Consider the following 21,423-nt stretch of genomic DNA (forward strand, 5'->3'; position numbering starts at 1 on the left):
TATTAAGACGGATCTTAGAGAAATCGCGTGGAAAATTGTGAATCCTCATGAACATGATGATGAAACTTCGGGTTTAACAAAGGCGAGTTATATCTTGACTACTATCGTTTACAAAACGAGGTAGATAACGGATTCCTCGACCAGTAGAATAAATACAAAGTTTGGTATCATATCGTGACATAAGCCGCTGTAGCTCTCAAGTTTGTCTCCTTTTAACCCGCAAGGAGAAGGTATCCTCTAGGACCACCCACTGGCCTTCCATGATTTTAGCACAAAAAATTTCGGGGTCCACGTCTCAACATTTTGCAAGTGCAAACACAAGACAAAAACGAATACAGTGAATGGGCAAGAAAAACGGAGGGGTTTGGGACAAAACAAATGGACCAAGTTTTGTGTTAATGCACTCAAGAAGGCGGTGGGTGAGTCACGCAGTCCCCACGTGTTTGTCCACATTCAGCAGGTGTTTCAGATTAGGACGTATTTCGGCAATCAGCGTTGCTCTGGAGACAGGGCGTGAGCGAACATCGAAACACAATGAATTCCAGCTCCTATGTCGTAAGTGTGAACTGCAGAGGTTTTACAGCTTCTAATGACTAACTCCATGAAGAAGTCATTTCTGTAAATCGATTTCAATTAAATTTGGCACGGGGGTTATCGGGAAGAGTTGGACAAGTTTAATAATATTGGTTCGCAACGCTCTAAAATAATCCTCAAACCAGACTTATATTGTATAATCTTGAACGGCTTATCTTATAAGAAATTGGTACTTTTCATAAAATTGCGTAAGAACTTATATAAGATATATTTAATATTATCCTTCCATCTACACTTAGGTCTCCCAACTTGTTACTTCGATGCACCGGTCTTCATACAAATTATCACAAATAATTTAAAAATATAATGTGTCCGTAAAAATAATGAGAGATTTCAATTACTTTTGTGGTACTTTAAATTCCAGTATTTGCTGCATTACTACAAAGTTAGTCTAAGAATATACATGAAAGTTGACACAGAATACTTCAAAGTAGGTGGTCCCGAAAATAATATTTCGGTTGTTTTGTCGGCCCACACAGTGGGTGATTTTGAAAACATTTAACCCCGTGACCGACAAGTGACACATCATTGCAACGGGTCGTCGGTCAAGCTTTCGGCTTTGAGCCACTGTCGGCAAAAAGTTCCAATTTAGGCCCCCTCCAGCGTCGACGAGAAAATTCTAATGCCCACCGAACAAAGCGCCTACCATTGCCCAGGCATATATATCTATCAACATCTTAAAATTGATGCGCTTAAAAACCATCAGCTCCGTGTTTGTCAGAGACCGGCAAAGACATTTTTACACAACTTTCGGAAATGTCTTTTGTACGGAAGAATGGACGACAATTCAACCCCCCACCCCACCCCCCCATCACCCCGCCCCATAAGCCGGAACAATCTGCCCCTTTTCAACTTCGAAACACTTCCGACATCTCAAACAAAACTGCACATTTTTTAAAATACAGTGCCACTTACTTCAGATGTTTTCAACGTACGACACGCTCAAAATTTTTTTTTTCCGGCAGACAATCAGAAAAGACTCGAAACACATCCGCCGTCCAAAAATCAGGCACCAAAAACACAAGGAACGAACCCAGTAGAAATACAGAATGTTCACTCGCCTCTGGCCCCGGTCAAAACAAAACTGATCTCGGCCCGAATGAGTACCCCTCCCCCATACGTCTTCATGGCGTCGTGTTTAGACACGGGACAACTTAATAACTTTTATGTATCTATAAATCCTTCGTTTGACCCAGTTTCCTTCCCACGTATGAAAATGGAACAAAAGACAGACACTCGAGCGTTTTAATTGATTATTTGAAAGCATCATCCAGAAAAATTATACGATAAAAGTTAAGTAGACATCAAACAAGTGAATACTTGAACAGCGCATTTAGGCTTTTAAAAAAAAACGTAAAGAGGGTGCACAGCCCTTCTTGTGGGGGTGAAATTTCCTATTCACCTCTTCGTTATTCTTTCAGAAAGAATTAATTACAGTAGTTAAGCACAGGAAGGATTGTAAGGTCAACATGGAACATGTATGTTGAAGTTCGTAAGGACGTGCTCTGCTTGGAAGCATATTCGCACTGTCTGAGGAAAACGGGCATAAGTAACGTGTTTTATAAATCCTTACGGTAGCTGCGGCCTTAGACGGCCAAGACCAACGTTCTGGTCCCTGAAATTGCCAAGGTCTTGCCTTCCATCGCGCGAATGAGATAAAATGATAAAAGATGCAGTTCCCAGAGAGAAATGCTACAGAATATCGACTGATTCATGGAGTTAAACTAATTCCGGACCGGCTGGTTTATGAACTGTCGTCTGTCGCGTTGTTTAATTTCATCGGCTTTCCTTCCTGCGTTCTTTATCCACCCTTCTTTCTCTCTCTCCCTTTTCCTCATTATTTCTCTTTGCTTCATTTTTTTAATTCCACCATTCTTGCCCCAGTTTCCTCCATCTTCCTTGCCGTCTCTCTGTACTGTCTGATGGCACATGGCCCACTCTTGCCCGCACTTCAGGCCCCAGCTACTCCGCGTTCAAGTGACCGAGCGTTGACAAACCGAGAATCAGACAAACAAACCCGGAACGCATGTGACCGAAGTGGTTTTATTCAATCTGCGTCACATGTCTGTCAACTATAAGAACTTGTCGACATATGTCACAGCAAGTCACGTGACCTATCGGCAGTCGTCGCGTGGGACCCGCAGGCCGCCTGCCTTGGTTCGTTATTGCGACATTTAACAACGCTGTTTCAGTTGTTTGTGAAATACTGCGATCATGTCAATTATAGCCCTCCGTAGATAAGCGCAATCTTATCGTAGTCTGGTAGAAGTTTACCAACGTTCCAGGGGTCCAACCCAGAAGAAATCCACTCCGTCATCACAGCCGTCAGAACCCCGAATCCTACTAGCATCCGTTCAAGATAATTCCGACTGTGGGTACCATCTTTCGGTGGACAAATGAACTTCTTGCTCAACAGTCTTGCAAGCTACGAAGGTTATCTCTCTCTCTCTCTCTCTCTCCCCCTCCTCCATTACTCAGTGGCTTTTTGCTGTTCAGGGCGAATTTTCCGTTCGCCTGTTCGTGAATTCGATTCCCGCCCTGGATGCGAAGGATATGAACCACTTCGCCATGATGATGGAGGCAGCAACGACCTCTGAAACGTCGGTAAACTTTTGCCTGGCTACATGGCGCAACATCCCTAGAAGACAGACATTTTCGTGATATACATGTTTACTGCTCCAATGACACAACACGAAGGCTAGTACAGAGTGTGGAGATACAGCTCCAAAGGGTCACATGGCTCTTCACGGTCAGTTATCTTTATCCCGTGAGGGAAGACCCAGGAGACACTGGGTTCGAGGGCACAAAAATGAAATCAGAAGCAGGTCCACCCCCTCGTAATAAATAAACTCTCCGACCCCCTCTCGCGGCAATTGAGTCAAGGTCATACGATTTGCTAGGCACCGACTGGTAATAACATTCAGGGACACAGATTTCCGGATCAATGAGGGCGTTAATGTTCTGGGTTTCTGCGCCGTGTAGACTAGCCGGAACCTAACGACTAGTCTACACGGCGCCAAAACCCAGAAGAACAGTGTCACCATTCCATTTGTCTTGTTATGTTTCTGTCACCAAATGTTAAATTCGATTTAGATGAAACACTTTGTAGTACCGATAAGCATCCCATCCACATGCAATTTGAAGTCTTTTTGTTCCTGCCGCGCCCTCAGTTTGACAGAAAGACTGACACATGTCAATTTGATAATGGCCAATAATCTAATCATGTCAATTAATCCTAGGGAAGAAACCGTGATTGCAAGGCAGAAACATCTGTGGTATTCTAAGAGACATACAGAATTTTGTTTTATTTTGTCCAAGTGAATTTAGTGACTTCTGGCAGTGTATGAAGACACACGCTCAAGGATATTCTGAAAGGATTATCTGATGTGGTAACAGACTCAATACTTTCTGTAACACTCACGGAAAACTTAATCTCTTCGCAAACTGTGAGGAATTCAACATGAGGGATAATCAAATCTAAAACTTCTTGACGATGGTGAAGAGTCAATTGAATAAAAAGTTTCTAGGATATTATCCATCGTCTAGTAAATATAAAACGTAAAACGACGTTTCGGAGATGGGACTCTATCTCAGTCATCAGGTTCCTACACAGTTGGGCCCACTAGACAGAGCTAATCCCTATCTCCGAAACGTCGTTTTACGTTTTATATTTACTAGACGATGGATAATATCCAAGTAAATTTTTATTCAATGACGGTTAATGCTAGTCGAATTGAATTAACTAATAAATATAATAGGCATTAAGACGTTATTAATAAGTAATCCGAAGTTCTGAAATAGAATATGTGCTACTACACATTTTTAGAAATAAAGCAATTTTGGGATTATTTCGTTTCGAGATAATATACAAACAAATGACTATGTGACTAACTAGAAGTCTATCTACCTGTTAACCAATTAATTAACCTTCTCACTCGCTGACTTTCTAAACTGACAGTAATGTGAAGCCATATAACCGATGTATATGGAAAACTTAAGTACCTACAAGCTTAAGTAACTAATGAACCTTCAATCTTTTCACAGAACTCGAGAAACAGAGAAACCATTAATATAACTGAACTGTATATCGAATAATTTTCTGTTCCATCACAGCAATACGCTGATTGAAGGGTATTCGATCGCTCTGCTGTTTCTAAGAATTATCTGCTGAAGCGAGCGACGTGCAGTGCCGAAGCTATTAAGTTCTGTGTACGTGTCAGATGATTATGAAATCCAGACTTGCTGTGTCTGCATGAATAGGCTTGTGATTACAATTAACGCGATTTAATTCTGAGACCGTTCTGCTTGTGATATTCTTGCTAGGGGATTATAGTCATTGCGTGCAGAAATCGTTGCTCAAAACACACTATACAAGCTTTTCTATCCATATCATCTTCAATCACCTTGTAATCGACCTTTGGGTGTGACAATTTCGTTAAACAAACCAAAATTAAGTCAATGAGAAATTCAAGATATTTAGTATCTGTATCGATGGCACGGCACGATCTTTACGCTATTCGCGATCACTTCGTCGGTTGCCGAGTTTCCTAGTCCCAGCGGCACAGCCACCAATTGTCCTCGTTTTGTATATACGTTTTTTTTTAAAAAAGAAATTCATACATAATTGGGCCCTCAAAGGGGGAAAATGAAAAGAGAATTGTGTTGGGCAGAATATTGCGATATTTGGTTAGAAAAATGTTATTCCGTACGTGTAAAAGAAAAATGTTGGAAATTGGAAGTGATTCAAAAGTCCCTCTGCGCACACGTGAGGTTCCCCGAGGCTGTATGAACTTGACGGTCACCTTTCTTTAAGTAGTTGTGCCGCGGAGAAAAATATTAGTTGTCAAATGTCTGATCACTCTGTATATCTGAGTTCCTAAGCCGGGATAATGTAGAAACCCAATACGTGTTGGCAGCGTATAACCGAAGTCACATATTCATCTGTTTTCAGCAAAGGTCTCTTTACACTTCAACCATGAATGACCTTATGAAGCAATTGGAATGTCCGGCCTGCAATAAATACATGGTACCACCCATATTTCTCTGCGAGAAGGGCCACAACATATGTTCCGACTGCAGACCAAGACTTCAGGGATGTACGATTTGTCAATACCAATTCATCGACTCCAGGAACGTCGACTTGGAGAACCTCGCTCGCAACATGCATTATCCCTGTGTCTACAATGACCTTGGCTGCTTTGAAATGTTGCCCATTGAACATATATCAAGACATCAAGTGATGTGCCCACACCGTCCATATATTTGCCCGCTCGCTCAGATCCCAAAAGTACAGTGCCCATGGGAAGGGCCTCGTACTGACGTACAAGGACATGTGAAGGAGATTCATGATCAATACATCGATAAAACAGTTGTCAAAAATGTTGGTAAAGTGCAGTTAAGTGATATTGATAAAGACTTCACTTATTCCAGAGTTGTAATTAGTATGGGACATGTGTTTCTGTATCATCTTGAAGTTGAAAATGGAGAGTTTCACTTTGCGATGCTGCTAGTGGGGCCAAAGGAACTAGCATCAGGGTTCCATTACGAGATAAAAATATGTACGGAAAATGAGATGATCCTTATGAGGAATGTGGTGTGTAGTAATGAAGAAGAGATCGACGCCATATTTAGTTCTGGGAAATGCCCAAGTCTTCATCTGAAAGCCATTAAGAATTTTGTGACTGAAAATAAGGAACTCTATTTTGAAGTAAAGATTGTCGTAGCAGATAAATCAAAGGACAGAATTTGTTGTTCTGTTATGTAAAAAGTTTCGATTAATTAAATTTGATTTATGAAAGTTGCGCAAAACAATAATTCGACTCCCTGTCCTTGTAGTTCTTGAATGTGATGTCCTGTTTCGATTTAAGATGGAGTGCTCAGTAAAGTTTTCGGACTTAAGGACTTTATAATTTCTAAAGCTCTTCAAATGTTGTTTAGTTAATCAAATCACATAGTGCGGGTTCGGAAACAAGAAATTAATACAAAACAAGAGCAGGAAAACACCTGTGAAAATGAAAATTTGAGATACCGATGAAACGACCGAACAGTATTCGACTGGTCATTTCGTTGTTTATTTAAAGACACTGCTTCAAATGTATAGGTTAAACTAGCTATTTCACTCTGTAATGGGACATGAATTCGGTAGGCATTTTCACAAATAAATCCATTGTAATTTTCTCGCTATTCTCTTTCAAGTCTGTTGCATCAAGCAAGCTGATAAGATAAAACGAACAAGTGACAGGCGCCTTATCTTTGCTACAGTTCCTTCTGAGAAGATCGAAAACTGAGTAGCCTTACACACAAAGCACATACTGTTTGATGGCAAGAATTATTCACCGGTGTTAGGTTACAGGATACTCTTTCGAAGTTCAAAGATTACAACCGAAAAACTAATCTAACAAAGAGAATGCGATACGAGGTTCTCATGGCGATAAAGGTGTAGATATCGGTCCTCTGGGTTATAACTCCGTGTAGGTACATACCATCGTTTCGAGGGAACATACTGCCTCTTTCTTCATATCTGAAACACTTCAGCCTTGAAGGTAGAACATAACATAAGACACTAATATCAAAATGAAAGCATGCAATATGAGAAACTTCGATACCGGAATGAACACGGTAATGCGCAGACCACAGTAGAAAAAGTGTTAACCAGACACCAGAATGATCAGCCAAAAGAGGTCGCCACGTGTAGGTAAATCTGTAACATGTTCCGTTGGGGCAAACCTAACTGAATCTGAAGTTCAAAATTAATTACAGACAGACAGACAGAGTCCTTGAAGTCTGACTGCTGTTGAATGTTCATTACTGGGTTTTCCGGAGCATGCCACCGGATTTAATGTCAAGGCCACATAACCGAATTCCACACCATTACACACTACACCTTTAAGACGTATTTTTACACGATGTCTCGCTCTGTTTGCATTAATATTGCGCCTAAACCATTGTTACAATGAGTACAATAATCTGTGATTGAAGTGCGTGTGATATGGTTAAGGATGGCCCTGGAAAATATGTGTGTCGAATTTTATCAGTTTACACGAGGCCGAATTATTTCTACCAAGGCAGAGGATCACAAGGAGAAGGTTTAGTGTCATATTCACTAAAGCGAATCGTCTTAAGAAGTATTCTTAATTATTTACACCGACGCTTGTATTGATTTGATGTTAAATTTCTTTGTTGATATCGGACGCGTTAAAAAGTGTTGTCGACTCTGATTTCTCAACACGGTTTCCATGGCAACTCATTAGAATCTAAATTACTCTGAATGGAATGTGGTGGCGTCGGGCTTCGTTTCAATGCCAAGGACCCAGAAAGCATCCCTCAATACAGTATTTCATAATCAGAGATACCCCGTCTTTCCGAACACCGTACTTAATTTAAGTGCAGGCAACGAAAATGTAAGTAAATATATAATTGACTTCAGACGCAGTTCAGAGAATTGAGCGTTCTACAGCACATGATTCAAGACTGATAAAGACATCAGCTGACTATCAGATATGTCCCGTGACGAATGGAGACTGATATAGGAGGAAAAACGTCAGTTGGCGCAGTGTGCTTGCCGATTTCTGAACTGCTGCGAATTATTGTGATTTACAGATTTCATTTCAGGTAAGTACATTTTGTGAGTCTGGTGGTGCAACTGACTGGCAATGAGCTTGAAGAAGATTCTTCAGTCTTTTCCCGGTAGACACGGGACTTGGCCGTTCGGATGGACACTGCGCCCGCAGATTCTTCATCCTGTAGCTTCAACATCACAAGCCATTGGATAAAGCTGCACAAAGGTTAAAGTAAAAATTTAAGAATAATTATAATTTCAGTTGTTGGTATCGCCAAAAACCTGAAAAATTATTGGCATGCTTATTCTGAAAACGGAGATAAATTCGCCACCCCCGAAGTCTTTGGAAATAAACAGTATGCGAAGACCCTACTGGTGTGACAGGATAATGGTAACTACATACACCTGTGACTGTGGATTGTGCCCACAGATTGTGTTATGGGTTTCGCGTGATTGCCAGAATAAACTGCAATCATTTTGCTAAACAGCATAAGGTCAGCCTTAAACTTTTAAAATTAATTTTATTTAGAATGATTTCGTGCCTCAAACACATTACGTCATTAAAATAATGCAGATTCTGTACTACGAAGGACATTAATGTAGGACTATGCAGGGAGCCACATTATTCCTACCAGTCGTCTAAGAAAGACACTAAGAAATCCCTCAGACCTCGTAAATGCTGTAGATGCTTTGCACCTAGGCTCAGATATATTTCTAAAACAGACAAATAACATCTATAATTACTTTTCAGAAAATCGCTTCAATGTTCTTGAAACCAATGGACACTGCTGCTTCAGAACTTCTTCGCCACACCCTCCTCAGCGACCTGGAATGTCCGGTGTGCAGGCAGTACATGTTACCACCGATCAGCCTCTGTGTTAACGGCCACAACATCTGTAAGAGCTGCAAACCTAACATGAAACACTGTCCAACCTGCAGACACCCGTTCACAACCATCAGATGTCTGTCCCTCGAGAAACTTGCTGCTGAATTGGATTTTCCCTGCACATACCAGACTTTAGGATGTAAGGAAACAAGGCGAGCAAAACTCATCACGCAACACCAGGCACTGTGCCCCTATGGGACATTTAGTTGTCCACTGCAGTGCAGGGTCAGGCTCTCTCGAGAAGCTCTTGTAAAACACGTCAAAGAGAAACACGAGCAGGACATTCACGAATGGAATGAACGTGTTCAGTACGTCAAGATTCAAAATTACGATGTCACGAAAAACTACACACAAGTAATCCTCGCCCACAATGAAGTTTTCGTTCGCTCGATTAAAGTCATTAATGACATATGGTATTTTCTAACACAGTATATAGGAACTGAGAAAGATCCTGGCAGATTCTATTACACCGTTTCATTTGATTCTAAGGACCATGAGGATACATTCATCAAGATCACTCATGGGTGTCGAAGTGCCAACGAGGATGAAAATGAAATCTACAGCACATGTAAATGCATCATGTTGCCAGTTGAAGTAATAAAATATACCGTGGTTGACGGAGAATTGAGTTACTATTTCCAGATTAAAAGAAAAGCCTAGTGAAATGCCGAACAGGATCAATGACGTTCTATCATTCTTAAACCACGCAATTTGGCGTAAATATTCAAACAATGGAGAATCATGGAAGCGAGCAAAACATTTGTACAGGAATTCAGAAGTTATGTTGTTCATCCTTCGATTGTATGTGACTGGTGGAGGTTGTATAAAATAGAATAAATTAGATTTCACACACTGAATACGTATTTGTAGAATTCGTGAGGTCTGCATGACTTCTTACGGACAATAAAGAAAGTTCCCCTCTTTACAGAGATCTTCCAAGTCACCTGCTTCTTCTACGTTGGTCTTTTGTAAGTTAGGAGGAGGTTTCCTGATCACATCTGATTTTTTTTTTTTAGTGTTCTGTCTGAGTACAGGTCCATATGAACAGGATCCTTCCATCCTTTTCTCGGACTGGGACCTGTTCATATACGTTCTTGGCAGATGATCCAGAAGTGGTTTGCCATTGCCTTCTTCTGTGTGTGAATGGAGTAATTGTTGGGATGCCACGGAGGAAAACTCCGTGTTGCCTAGACCACGGCTTTGGCCAACACAAGTTATAAATTCGGGCACCGCCGGGAATCGAACCCGAGACCCCAGGATTACAAGGCCAGCGTTCTAACCGCTAGACCAATACCAAATCATAAAAGTTTCTGAAAAGTGTAGTTCAAAATACGTACTCAGATTTCAGGTTCTACTGTAGTGAGAATGTTGGTTATGTAGTTTTGTGGGTTATATAGCATGCAGTCTTTATTGTGGTTACCAACATTTCTGTCCTAAAAATGGAGGCGACACAGTCCTCATAAAACTTCCCTACACTGCCCTGAAGACCACCATAAGCCACCAGATAAATCTTGCGTCATGGTTCTATATTCTGCCTTGGTATCTCTCATTTTGCGTTACCTCAAAATCCATTAACAGATTTCGCTAATCTTATTTCATCCATGTGCCTTATCTCACATCTTATGCTGCAATATGAATGTTCCTTACTTTTTTCCTTTTTCCCAGAATAGCATGCGTGGGCTCTTTTAAAGCATTCTTCCATCTTCTGGGTAGAGAGACTTTGAAAAAGGGAGGGAGAAATCATTGGATATGAAGCGCAGATACTAAGAAGCAGACTTTATTCTCTAAATGAATGGCTTTATTCATGGCAAGAGAAATTAGCACGACGTATATTTCAACAGCTGCAAAAGAATCAACATCAGCATGTCTTTATCTTCTCGGAAGGTAAGCGAGGAGCCATGGTAAGCGGAGAGCGAACCGTCTGTGAGCCAGTTAGTATTCGACAAAGCACAGGACCGGAATCAAAGGCTTCCCAGTGACTTCGTGCTACAAAGGTAAGAGTTTTAACTGAAATCAAAGCGCATATTAGAATAAATCAGGAGACACGTTACGTATTCACAACTGACAAAAGAAATAACAAATCGCGTTTCATTTATACAGACCATATTTCATTAAGCGAAGAAATAAGTTAAAATTAATGCTCATGCATTTTTAACTTTGTGGAATATATCATCTTAATTTAATATCCCATTCGTGTACTTTAGTTTGCTGTGTGTCCGTCCTCCAAATAATCTCGTAACCAATTCAAAGAATTGCATGACATGATCAGAACATGTCACTAGGGGCTACCATTACTGTTATTATTAACACTATCACCGTGGTCATGCAAACTTTTGAGGTGCAGTTAACATTGAGTTTAGGGTCCTGGAGTTCTGTATGGTCAGTAAACCTCCAAAAAGAATGAAGTTACTGGTAATGAAAATGTTGAATGCAGAACAAAGTGGTGGATTTTTCTTACCCACTACGCACGAACAGCGGTAATTAGGAGTCTTACCCCTGATCAATATAGGGCACAGGTTCCCAACCCGCGATCTGCTGATGTGTTTTGCAAGACCTATCTAAATTTTTAAAATATTTCAAGTTTTAATTCTGTTTATGCCTGAAACAAAATTTGATTTCACATAAATAATAAATTTATCTGAGAGAAAACTGAAAAAAATATTAACTTGTTTATGACAGTTTAGTTCATAAACAGATTACTCTGTCATAACAAATCTTTTTTACAGAACCCAATAATTCATAAACATATTCAAAACAGCCTATCAACAGTACATATCCTGAAACCACCATCGTATTATTTCTGTGAGAACCATTTTAATATTATCCCCACCACTCGCGCTTCCTTCTTCGTTTGATACCTTCCTTTGTGGCTGTCATTTCAACATTTTATAACCATTTTTTTTATCCTTTCCTCCTTGCATAACAAATTTGTGGGATTTTTAATAAACTGGCAGTAAGTTCCAACAAATTGCGACCTGCAATTCGGTAAGAAGTGATCCGAAGTATTGAAAGGTAGAAAAGCCCTGATGTTGATTCAGGGTTTTGAATATGAGGAACGCTGCCTCCTCTCCCCCTTTCGAATGAATGTATTCGTGTTCTGTCACTCACAGGGGTTTTACTTTTTCAATTTGCTTTGGTTTGAAACAGGTCTGCCTGCTTCAAGACTCCAATGGAGAATTTTAATCGTGACCTGAATAAAGATTTCCTGAAGGAGCTAGAGTGCGCGGCCTGCATGGAGCTCATGCTGCCACCTATCCACTCATGCGAGTACGGACACAACATCTGTTCTACATGCAAACCTACAAGGACGGTTTGTCCATCCTGCAGAGGACCGTTTGTGAATATCAGAAATTTGGCCCTGGAACGTATGGCCAGGAACGTGAAACAACGTTGTACTTCCAGAGCGTTTGGTTGTAGTGAAATGTGTTACCTGAATTTCATGACGGATCACAAGGCTGCATGCGCTTATGCTCCCTATACGTGTCCCTTTGCCAATGAAAAGAGTTGTGACTGGGGAGATCTTTACAGGAACTTGAAGGAACACTTGCTGGAAAAACACAGTGACTACGTAACTGAACAGAATGATGCTACAGATCTTGTTATGGAAACAGGCATCAGAGGGTTGCAAGAGCGAAAGTTTGTCTTCGCTTATGACGAAATATTTTATACCTATATTTATATATTACAGAACAATTGCTGTTACTTTAGTGTCAGGTATATTGGAGCGCCGGAGAATGCTTCTAAGTATGGTTACAAGATATGTTTCAGCAAGTCGAATAGTATTGAGAACATCGTGGTTAGCCAAGTCACTTCCAGTATTGCTGAGGATATTTTTGCGCCAGGGAAAGGCATCATGCTTCCGTGTGATCTGCTAAAACGGTTCATAGTAAGTGGCAAATTGCCGTACACGTTAGAAATTTTTCAAGTTTAAGCAGTGAATGCAGCTTGTCTGTCTATCAGTAGTTTGTCCATGTAAGTAAAGGTACTAATGACATTTTTACTTTGAATCTGGTAGTTTTTTACTCGATCACGGTAGAAACAAGAAATTTTTATAAGTTTTATATGCTTAGGACAGGATAGCCCAGTCAATTATATGAGTGGCTATGGGGTTCGATTCCTGGTTGAGACAGGCATTCCTATCTTTACCTCCACGCCCAGAGTAGCTCTAAAGAGTCTGAGTATCCAGTTAAGAATGCGTGGAGCTGTATATCCACTTCCCCTTACGTCTTCATGGCGTGGTGCTTAATTAAACACATGACAATTTTACCTCCTTACCTTCTGTTTGTATGCAATGAATTAGCAAAGAAATAATTGTATTGTACTGTATAATGAATAGTTCAAGTGTTTGTTAACATTTATATACAACATTGCTGAATTTGAAATAAACACTTTTTACTCCTTACACAATCAATATTATATATTTACATTTGCTTGTTAACCTCAAGGACTAATACGTCACTTGAACATGTTCCACTCCACAGAACATCATTTAGATGATACAGAATCCACGTGTATAGCATACACAACGTGACAGGTGACCATCAATGACGGACGTCGTTTGGTAATTATTTTATAGACACGTCCATAAAACATTTGAAAACGCAATGTACCTGTAGATCCCACTTGTGGTGTTGTGTAAATGTCATTTCACAATTGAGGACCTGGTGGCCTAGACATGAGGTCCACCGTACACAAGGTATTGAATTCGATAACACGCGAGTCCAGCGTTAATTTTATCACATATCCTATCCTCCCCTCTTCTCATGTCTAACACCAAAGCCAAAAAACTTTGTGTGTATTGAGAATACTACGCCTTTATTGTGGTTCGGATTCCACGTTAAGCTGTGAGAGTTCTCATCAACGTCAGTATCATATTCACTAGGAACATCGGGATGACACTGGAAATCTCAGCTCCTGGGTTCTCATAGGTAAAATATTAATTTCTGTCTTTACCTACCTAGACAAAAAGAGACCTGTATGTCAGATGATGTCATATCTTGAGCAACACACAACAGCAACTTGACATCCTTTATGGAGGAAACGCCATCACTTTGAGAACGTTAGTTCACTAATATTGTTCCGACTTTACTAAAGTATTAGCTTTCAAGTTGATGTTTGTGGGTAATTGGCCTGAGTAACCAAATAATTATAGGTTTGTTTTATTTGTAGTGTTCTGTCTGACTACAAGTCCATATGAACAGGATCCTTCCATCCTTTTCTCGGACTGGGACCTGTTCATATACGTTCTTGGCAGATGATCCAGAAGTGGTTTGCCATTGCCTTCTTCTGTGTGTGAATGGAGTAATTGTTGGGATGCCACGGAGGAAAACTCCGTGTTGCCTAGACCACGAAAACAAAAACTCGTCTAAATGACCCATATATATTACAAAGGCAATATGTTTCACGCTGTTTATTCTGAGAATCATACGGAACCCACAAATACAAAATTGTGTGGTTAAAGTAAATGGTTGTTGACGCACGTGGTTCAAAAAGTAACCAGTGGGTTCTGAAGGGTTGAAAACGCTGTTGTCCTGTACAATAAAATACTCCACCAAATTGTCATTACAGTTGTAAATATCCCGGTGACATATTTGAATTAAAAATAAATTGCTGTTCTCAGAAGCAAACGAAAATTATGTGCAGGATTTCTGAGCTATATGCAAAGTAATGAGTACGAAAGCAGATGGCAATTGGCTATAAGCATAAATGTAAGTCTTCTGTCGTCATCGTAAGACTAATTTTGCAACGACCATCTCTTTTCGAGAGAAGTGACTAGTAAAATGCGACATTCCACAGATAAGTTGTTTGGAAACTGTTTGTTAACAAAGCGGTTTAGGTTTTCCAAGTTTACGGCACTTCTTAAAATTAATTTCATACGTCAGAGTCCTTAAAAAAGTTGACGGTTTTGCGGACACACTACAAATCGACCAGGATACACGGCATTACAACTCGGGATGGAGGTGAGTACCTACTTCACACTCCGGTCGCCTTACCCCTGGAAAAAGCAGCTGAACCAGACCCGTCGGGATGCAATAACGAAAAACAAATGTCCTATCTGTGTCGAGTATCGAGCCAACTGGCTTAAATAGAGAATGTCCGATTTCCGGGTAAGGGTGTATCCTTGCTTGCACTTTGTACATGTCCAGAGGTGGAGTTCCGCATGTGACAGGAATTTATGAAGTGTCTCACTGGGATGGGAATTACAAACAGATAAAGAGGTCTTATCTGTAACCAGCGCCCACGGTAAATCAATGCGGTAAACAACTGTACAGGCTGTCTACTTGTGTTCTTTCGACAGCGGTTCTAAAGTGAGCTCCCTTTGTTTCATCATTTACGAAAATTAATTTGTTTATTAATTTAGCCCTTACAAGCCCCATCTAATACTCAGCTACAGTCCACGACTGTAATCTTGAGACTTGCAAGGAATGCAGGAAGTCTGTAGCGTCAAAGGCAGGCGCTTTCCTCCTTCACCCCACTTCCTCACCCCCGCAAGTCTCAAGATTACAGTCGTGGACTGTACTTACGACCAGACCGGGATTCGAAACCGGAATGTCACGGTAATGAACATACTAAATCCCGCAAGCACGGAAGCTGTTGTCGGACAATCCGATTAAATTTATAATCCAAAGCATGTCCTCTTCAATTAGTTCGGATAATAAATTCCTATACGATCGTATAATTGTCAGATTATCCTCAATTACGTTCAACAACCAATGACGTATTATACCAAAACGTAAAGTGTGTCACAATGGTACAGGACCCCCCCTGTTTCAAACTGTACGTTACGATATTAGTAACGCACGAGATCTTATTTAACGACGCTTCAAGTTTGTTACGAATGGGTTAACCTCCTTCCCTTCAGCATAATTGGAATCGTCAAGAAACGAAAAAATATATTACAAATATCAAGAATGGTGATTAAGTCTACATAAGGATTAGTAATAATTTGGACGTGGCAGATTTCAAGGCGAGATCCCAGCACAGGCCGGACAGCGGAAATGAACTTCAGTCAGATTAGCTGCTAAGTCAGCAGAGAATCGAACCGGATATCTCTTAAATGACTTACTATTCTGAATCATAGAAATATTTTATTGGATATATTGTCTATTGTCTGATGTTCGTTCGATACAAACAAAGTGTCGAGTGATGACTACTCAAGTTGTAACGTGATTGGTCGTCATAATACTGACACTTTTTTACTACTAGTGACAACGGTTGGGATCGAAGTCTGGACCATTGAAATGCTAGCCTTGTACGCTAAACCAAGTTTAGACCACAGGGTGGTCCAAGTACCTTGGTGACTGCCTGATCGAATCCCGACCGTTCTCAGTAATAATAATAATAATAATAATAATGATAATAATAATAAACTCCAGAAACGTCGATGAAACAGAAACGTCGAGAAAATGTATCTCAATGGACAACATCGAACATAATGTTCTTTCGTGACTCTACCGGTGTCTGAAGCCTTACTAGCTACACTAATCTACTCGACGTAAAAATGTAATGTGTAAAGTATATAGCGTAGGAAACAGCACAACATGCCACAGGCCACGAAAGGTGCTATTCTTTGCTTTGGCTTTGGATGGTTCAGAGGAGTGGAATATTTGTCACGTGAATTATTATTTATCGGTAGATAAGGAGTTTTATCACAACGCAGAAGCTCATCACACCCATTCAAAGTCTTGCAGTCTCGGTTTAACCAACAGAACGCGACTTCTGCTGAAAACACAAAGGCAAGTTTCTAAAAGCTTACGTAATTGTTAATAAGTTCGGTTAACTTACCATAGTAGCCACGTCAATGATCACGAGAAGCACGAAATATAATCTAAACGCTTTGTTGCACGTAGGATTGCGCTCCAAAGGATGTGACACGTAAGTCGAATTTGTTTTTCGTAACAGATGAAGCGGTTTCTTCGACACGTCGTTCGTTGAAGTGTCTAATGCCACGTGGCACAACCAGTAATTCTTTGTTCGGTTCCTATGGTTCTCAGACTACACAGCGACGACATTAACCAACCGATCTTTATAGCAGTAAAGTGTGACTTTTCTACGCGGTACGGACTGAATTCTAAAATAATTGTTTTTTTGGAAGTGAGTGGTCGGAATATATGACGAGAATAGGCCACTGGGAAGATGTAGACAGAAGGAAAATATAAAAAATCATTTTTGAGGAAACAGGTTGTGGAATGGCATCTTATGGCTCAGGTATAATTATTGCTGAATTTCTCGACTTTGTCCATCGTCTAGTATTCTTAAACGAAGTGTTTCAGAAATTGGAACTGTCTCCTTGAGTTTAAATGGTGTGATGTGGCGTCTCACACAATTTAAATCACAATGATCCAATGAAACCATTGTTATCAAAATGTTTGGTTACAGTACAGTGAACCAATTGTCATTGTTATCAAAATGTTTGGTTACAGTACAGTGAACCAATTGTCATTGTTATCAAAATGTTTGGTTACAGTACAGTGAACCAATTGTCATTGTTATCAAAATGTTTGGTTACAGTACAGTGAACCAATTGTCATTGTTATCAAAATGTTTGGTTACAGTACAGCGAACCAATTGTCATTGTTATCAAAATGTTTGGTTACAGTACAGCGAACCAATTGTCATTGTTATCAAAATGTTTGGTTACAGTACAGCGAACCAATTGTCATTGTTATCAAAATGTTTGGTTACAGTACAGTGAACCAATTGTCATTGTTATCAAAATGTTTGGTTACAGTACAGTGAACCAATTGTCATTGTTATCAAAATGTTTGGTTACAGTACAGCGAACCAATTGTCATTGTTATCAAAATGTTTGGTTACAGTACAGCGAACCAATTGTCATTGTTATCAAAATGTTTGGTTACAGTACAGCGAACCAATTGTCATTGTTATCAAAATGTTTGGTTACAGTACAGTGAACCAATTGTCATTGTTATCAAAATGTTTGGTTACAGTACAGCGAACCAATTGTCATTGTTATCAAAATGTTTGGTTACAGTACAGCGAACCAATTGTCATTGTTATCAAAATGTTTGGTTACAGTACAGTGAACCAATTGTCATTGTTATCAAAATGTTTGGTTACAGTACAGCGAACCAATTGTCATTGTTATCAAAATGTTTGGTTACAGTACAGTGAACCCATTGTCATTGTTATCAAAATGTTTGGTTACAGCACAGTGAACCCGTTCAACAATGAACACCATCTCCTGTGACCTAAGGCAAGGCCTACTAAGTGAGCTAGAGTGTCCGGTTTGCACGGAATACATGCTGCCACCTATCGTCTTCTGCACTAACGGACACAACATCTGTCCCAGCTGCAAACCGAAAGTAAACCAATGCCCTACCTGCAGACAACCATTTGTGAAAATAAGGAATGTCGCTTTAGAGAAAATAGCGAGGCAGATCGAGTATCCTTGCACTTATTCGAAGTACGGATGCACTAAGAAGGTCACACTGGACATGAAGAATAAACATGAAAAGGTCTGTTCGTACAACGTGTATGGCTGCCCGTTAAGAAAGGTAATACATTACAATTTTAGATCTCCCGCTGAATCTACAGCGTAGAATGTACAGGGTGTTTCTGAAACACGAGACAAATTTAGGGCCGTATTCTGTGCACACAAAAAATAAGAAGTATAAGTAAACGTGAGTCTTGAACGCCTCGTTTTTATTCAATTTAGTTATGATCGTCCACAAGGAGGTGTTTATTTACGTGTCGCTGATTGCAAGGTTACAGATTTATTTATTTTTTATTTAGTGTTCTGTCTGACGACAGGTCCATATGAACAGGATCCTTCCATCCTTTTCTCTTCTCGGACTGGGACCTGTTCATATACGTTCTTGGCAGATGATCCAGAAGTGGTTTGCCATTGCCTTCTTCTGTGTGTGAATGGAGTAATTGTTGGGATGCCACGGAGGAAAACTCCGTGTTGCCTAGACCACGGCCTTGCCCAACACAAGTTATAAATCCGCCCTTTTATGTAATGGACACAAACTTTTTTGGGGTGAGGGCAATCAAGAGGATATTTCAGTTCACACACTCATGTTTTTCTACAACTGAGGTGCTCTTATTATTTTGACATTTTCAAGGTGCCTGCAGTCAACTGTTCTTGGGGTGGAAATCTGCAAGACTTGAAGAAGCATCTCACAAATTCGCACAAAGAATGGACATACGAATACAAGGGAAAATTTATGACTGGCTTGGTAGACATCAAGCCTGCTCGAAGGTACTGCTACATCATATTCGCTTACGGTGAAATATTCTATCGATATTTCTCAGTAAAGAACGGTACTCTCTATGGAGTACTGCAATATATAGGCCCAAGGGAAAATTCAGCAAAATATCGATACAAGATGATTTTCGATAACAAAGACGATATGGGAAGTATATCGATATGCCATGTGACTCAAAGTTTTGTGGACAGTATGGACGATATTCGAGAAACTGGCAAATGTCTTAAATTGCATTTTGATGTTGTCAAGAATTTTGTGAACATGAAAAATAACTTAAAGTTTCAGATGGAAATATCCAAAAATGAACTGAATTAAAATGTAATTGCATGTTCAGTGTATCAAAACTGGATGCAGTGAACAATAGTGAATGTATGATAATAGATGTGTATCTATTATAGTAAACAATGAAAATATTGAGAAATTAAGGATGCATTATCGTCATATTTTATTTGCTTTCCAAACATTCCGAGTGACATACATTACATACCACTCTAAAGCTGTGTCGCCGTCTTTAGGTACACATCAAACGTGTCTGCTCTGTACGGCCCGTTATTCAACACTTCAGGCTGAATGGTAATTATATGTACCACCTGCTTTAACGTTCAATAACTTTGTTTTACCCACATATTTCATTCATGTGGTTCTTATGATTCTCAGTGTAAACAGCGATTATTCCATTATCAACATTAACCAGTTGATCTTTGTAATGGTGATGAGTTGTTTACTTTGCGGTACGGACCGAATTTTCAAAAGTTATTTAGATGAGCTTCGGATTAAAGTCCAAGAAGTTTGGTGTGTACGCCTAATAGCATACAGTTTAGGAATATTTTGCCGTTAATGTGCTCCCAGAGGCCAAAAGCATAATCGGTAATGATGCTATATTGTAAAATGCTCTATTTTATAAGTGCTGGTACCATTAGGCAGCTTTGGGAACTAATGTAAGAAACAGAAACTTTGATAAAACAGGATACAGTCTACAATAAATAATGTGTCACAACAAACGTATTGGCCTACTTATTGTAAGAACTGAAACACACATTAAAAATTTTGAGCTGGTGGCCAACCTTAAATTAGACGGCGACAGCTTCCTTGTGTATCCTTTCCATTTATTAGTCATTAATCAACCTATAATCCGATGTTACATAGTCTAAGCTACTACCAGCGTCGTTCAATAAAATACAAACAATATTTTAAATTTTAAATCGTCTTTAGCCCTTTGATTTTCCTTCCAAGTAGCTTAAATATCTTAAATCAATATTCCCCAAACAATCATTTAGTGGGATAGCCCTGAAGATGGAAGCAGCAAGGGCCTCCGAAACGTTGTTAAACGTCTACCGGACTACACGACAATAAAAACCAGAAGACAGCCATGTTCGTAATTATCAATGTTCTACAACGAACAACACTGAAAATCTACGTTTGACTGCGATGTCTTGGGTAGGTAGGATACACGTCCTATAAACGTGACGGAGAAGTTGCCGTTACAGAAAGGCGCACCACATACAGCAACACAGATTCCTCAGAGCAAAGGAAATATTCAGAGTTGGGTTCCAAAAGTGGACGCTTTGCCAGGCGAAACTCAAGTTACAGCAAGGCTGTGGTCAGATTGTGTCCCGCGAGGAAGCCGCTGTTATGAGATACATTAATTCATTAAAAGTGTAAAACCAAACTTAACCCAAATAAGATTTCAGGTTCTAACGGCGGCTAGTCCGAAGATGGCTGTCTTTTGGGTTGTAACACCTTGTAGTCTGGTAGAAGTTTACCAAAGTTTTCAGAGGTCCTTGCCGCCTCCATCCTCAGGGCGACGAGTGGATGAAGGAAGCAACAGCCTCTGAAACGGTGGTAGACTTATACGATTAGAACCCAGAAGACAACCATCTTCCTAACCTATCCACCAGTATACAGTTCTTAAAAACACCGTCAGTCTTAAATAAGTCTGAGAGGAACGCACATAGTTGAAATATTTGTAAACAGAATATACATTTTCTAGTCGCATATGAACTATAACACGTGGTTATTCTTATAGAGATATAAACAAGTGTGTTGTTAATAGACTCGTGTTCAAAACAGCCCCCCCCCCCTACGAATTAGGAGCTATTGACCACGTTCATTATTCTTTCAAGACAAAATATCAAACGCCACGACCTAGCGAT

The 21,423-nt window shown here is 40.0% G+C and overlaps 3 protein-coding genes across 9 annotated transcripts in view; 2 read left to right on the forward strand and 1 right to left on the reverse strand.

Moving 5' to 3' along the window:
- LOC110840254 (putative E3 ubiquitin-protein ligase sinah) overlaps positions 1-13,433 on the forward strand; it is a 516,698-nt gene extending 503,265 nt beyond the window's left edge. For 3 of the 4 annotated variants that reach the window (XM_087348270.1, XM_087348269.1, XM_087348271.1), the window contains one exon: positions 12,186-13,433. In XM_087348270.1, the coding sequence (XP_087204396.1) occupies positions 12,186-12,969 (784 nt within the window). In that variant the 3' untranslated portion in view covers positions 12,970-13,433. Of the gene's footprint in view, positions 1-5,545; positions 5,713-12,185 lie in introns of those variants that run through there. The other variant, XM_087348272.1, reaches the window with a different exon arrangement.
- Positions 1-21,423, reverse strand: part of LOC110840259 (uncharacterized) — a 341,537-nt gene that overhangs the window by 95,348 nt on the left and 224,766 nt on the right. The window lies entirely within an intron of this gene.
- LOC110840251 (E3 ubiquitin-protein ligase sina) lies at positions 16,670-19,695 on the forward strand. 3 transcript variants are annotated; one of them, XM_022085142.2, is made up of 3 exons: positions 16,670-16,774; positions 18,210-18,556; positions 19,127-19,695. In XM_022085142.2, exons 2-3 carry the CDS (start codon positions 18,230-18,232, stop codon positions 19,583-19,585), a joined length of 786 nt encoding a protein of 261 aa, XP_021940834.1. In that variant the 5' UTR covers positions 16,670-16,774; positions 18,210-18,229; the 3' UTR covers positions 19,586-19,695. The 3 variants fall into 3 exon arrangements, with proteins under 3 accessions (XP_021940834.1, XP_021940835.1, XP_021940836.1); XM_022085143.2 differs by lacking the exon at positions 16,670-16,774 and adding an exon at positions 16,782-16,913; XM_022085144.2 differs by lacking the exon at positions 16,670-16,774 and adding an exon at positions 16,931-17,246.

Source organism: Zootermopsis nevadensis, unplaced genomic scaffold, assembly GCF_977971745.1.
Source record: "Zootermopsis nevadensis isolate Lab colony 2312 unplaced genomic scaffold, Znev_1.0 Znev_ptg000012l, whole genome shotgun sequence".
Taxonomy (NCBI): Eukaryota; Metazoa; Arthropoda; class Insecta; order Blattodea; family Termopsidae; genus Zootermopsis; species Zootermopsis nevadensis.

Bases quoted from the DNA above. Each gene is read 5' to 3' on its own strand.
- LOC110840251 (XM_022085142.2), top strand. From the start codon at position 18,230: ATGAACACCATCTCCTGTGACCTAAGGCAAGGCCTACTAAGTGAGCTA. The intron at 18,557-19,126 runs GTAATACATTAC...GACATTTTCAAG, and splicing joins ATGGCTGCCCGTTAAGAAAG to GTGCCTGCAGTCAACTGTTC.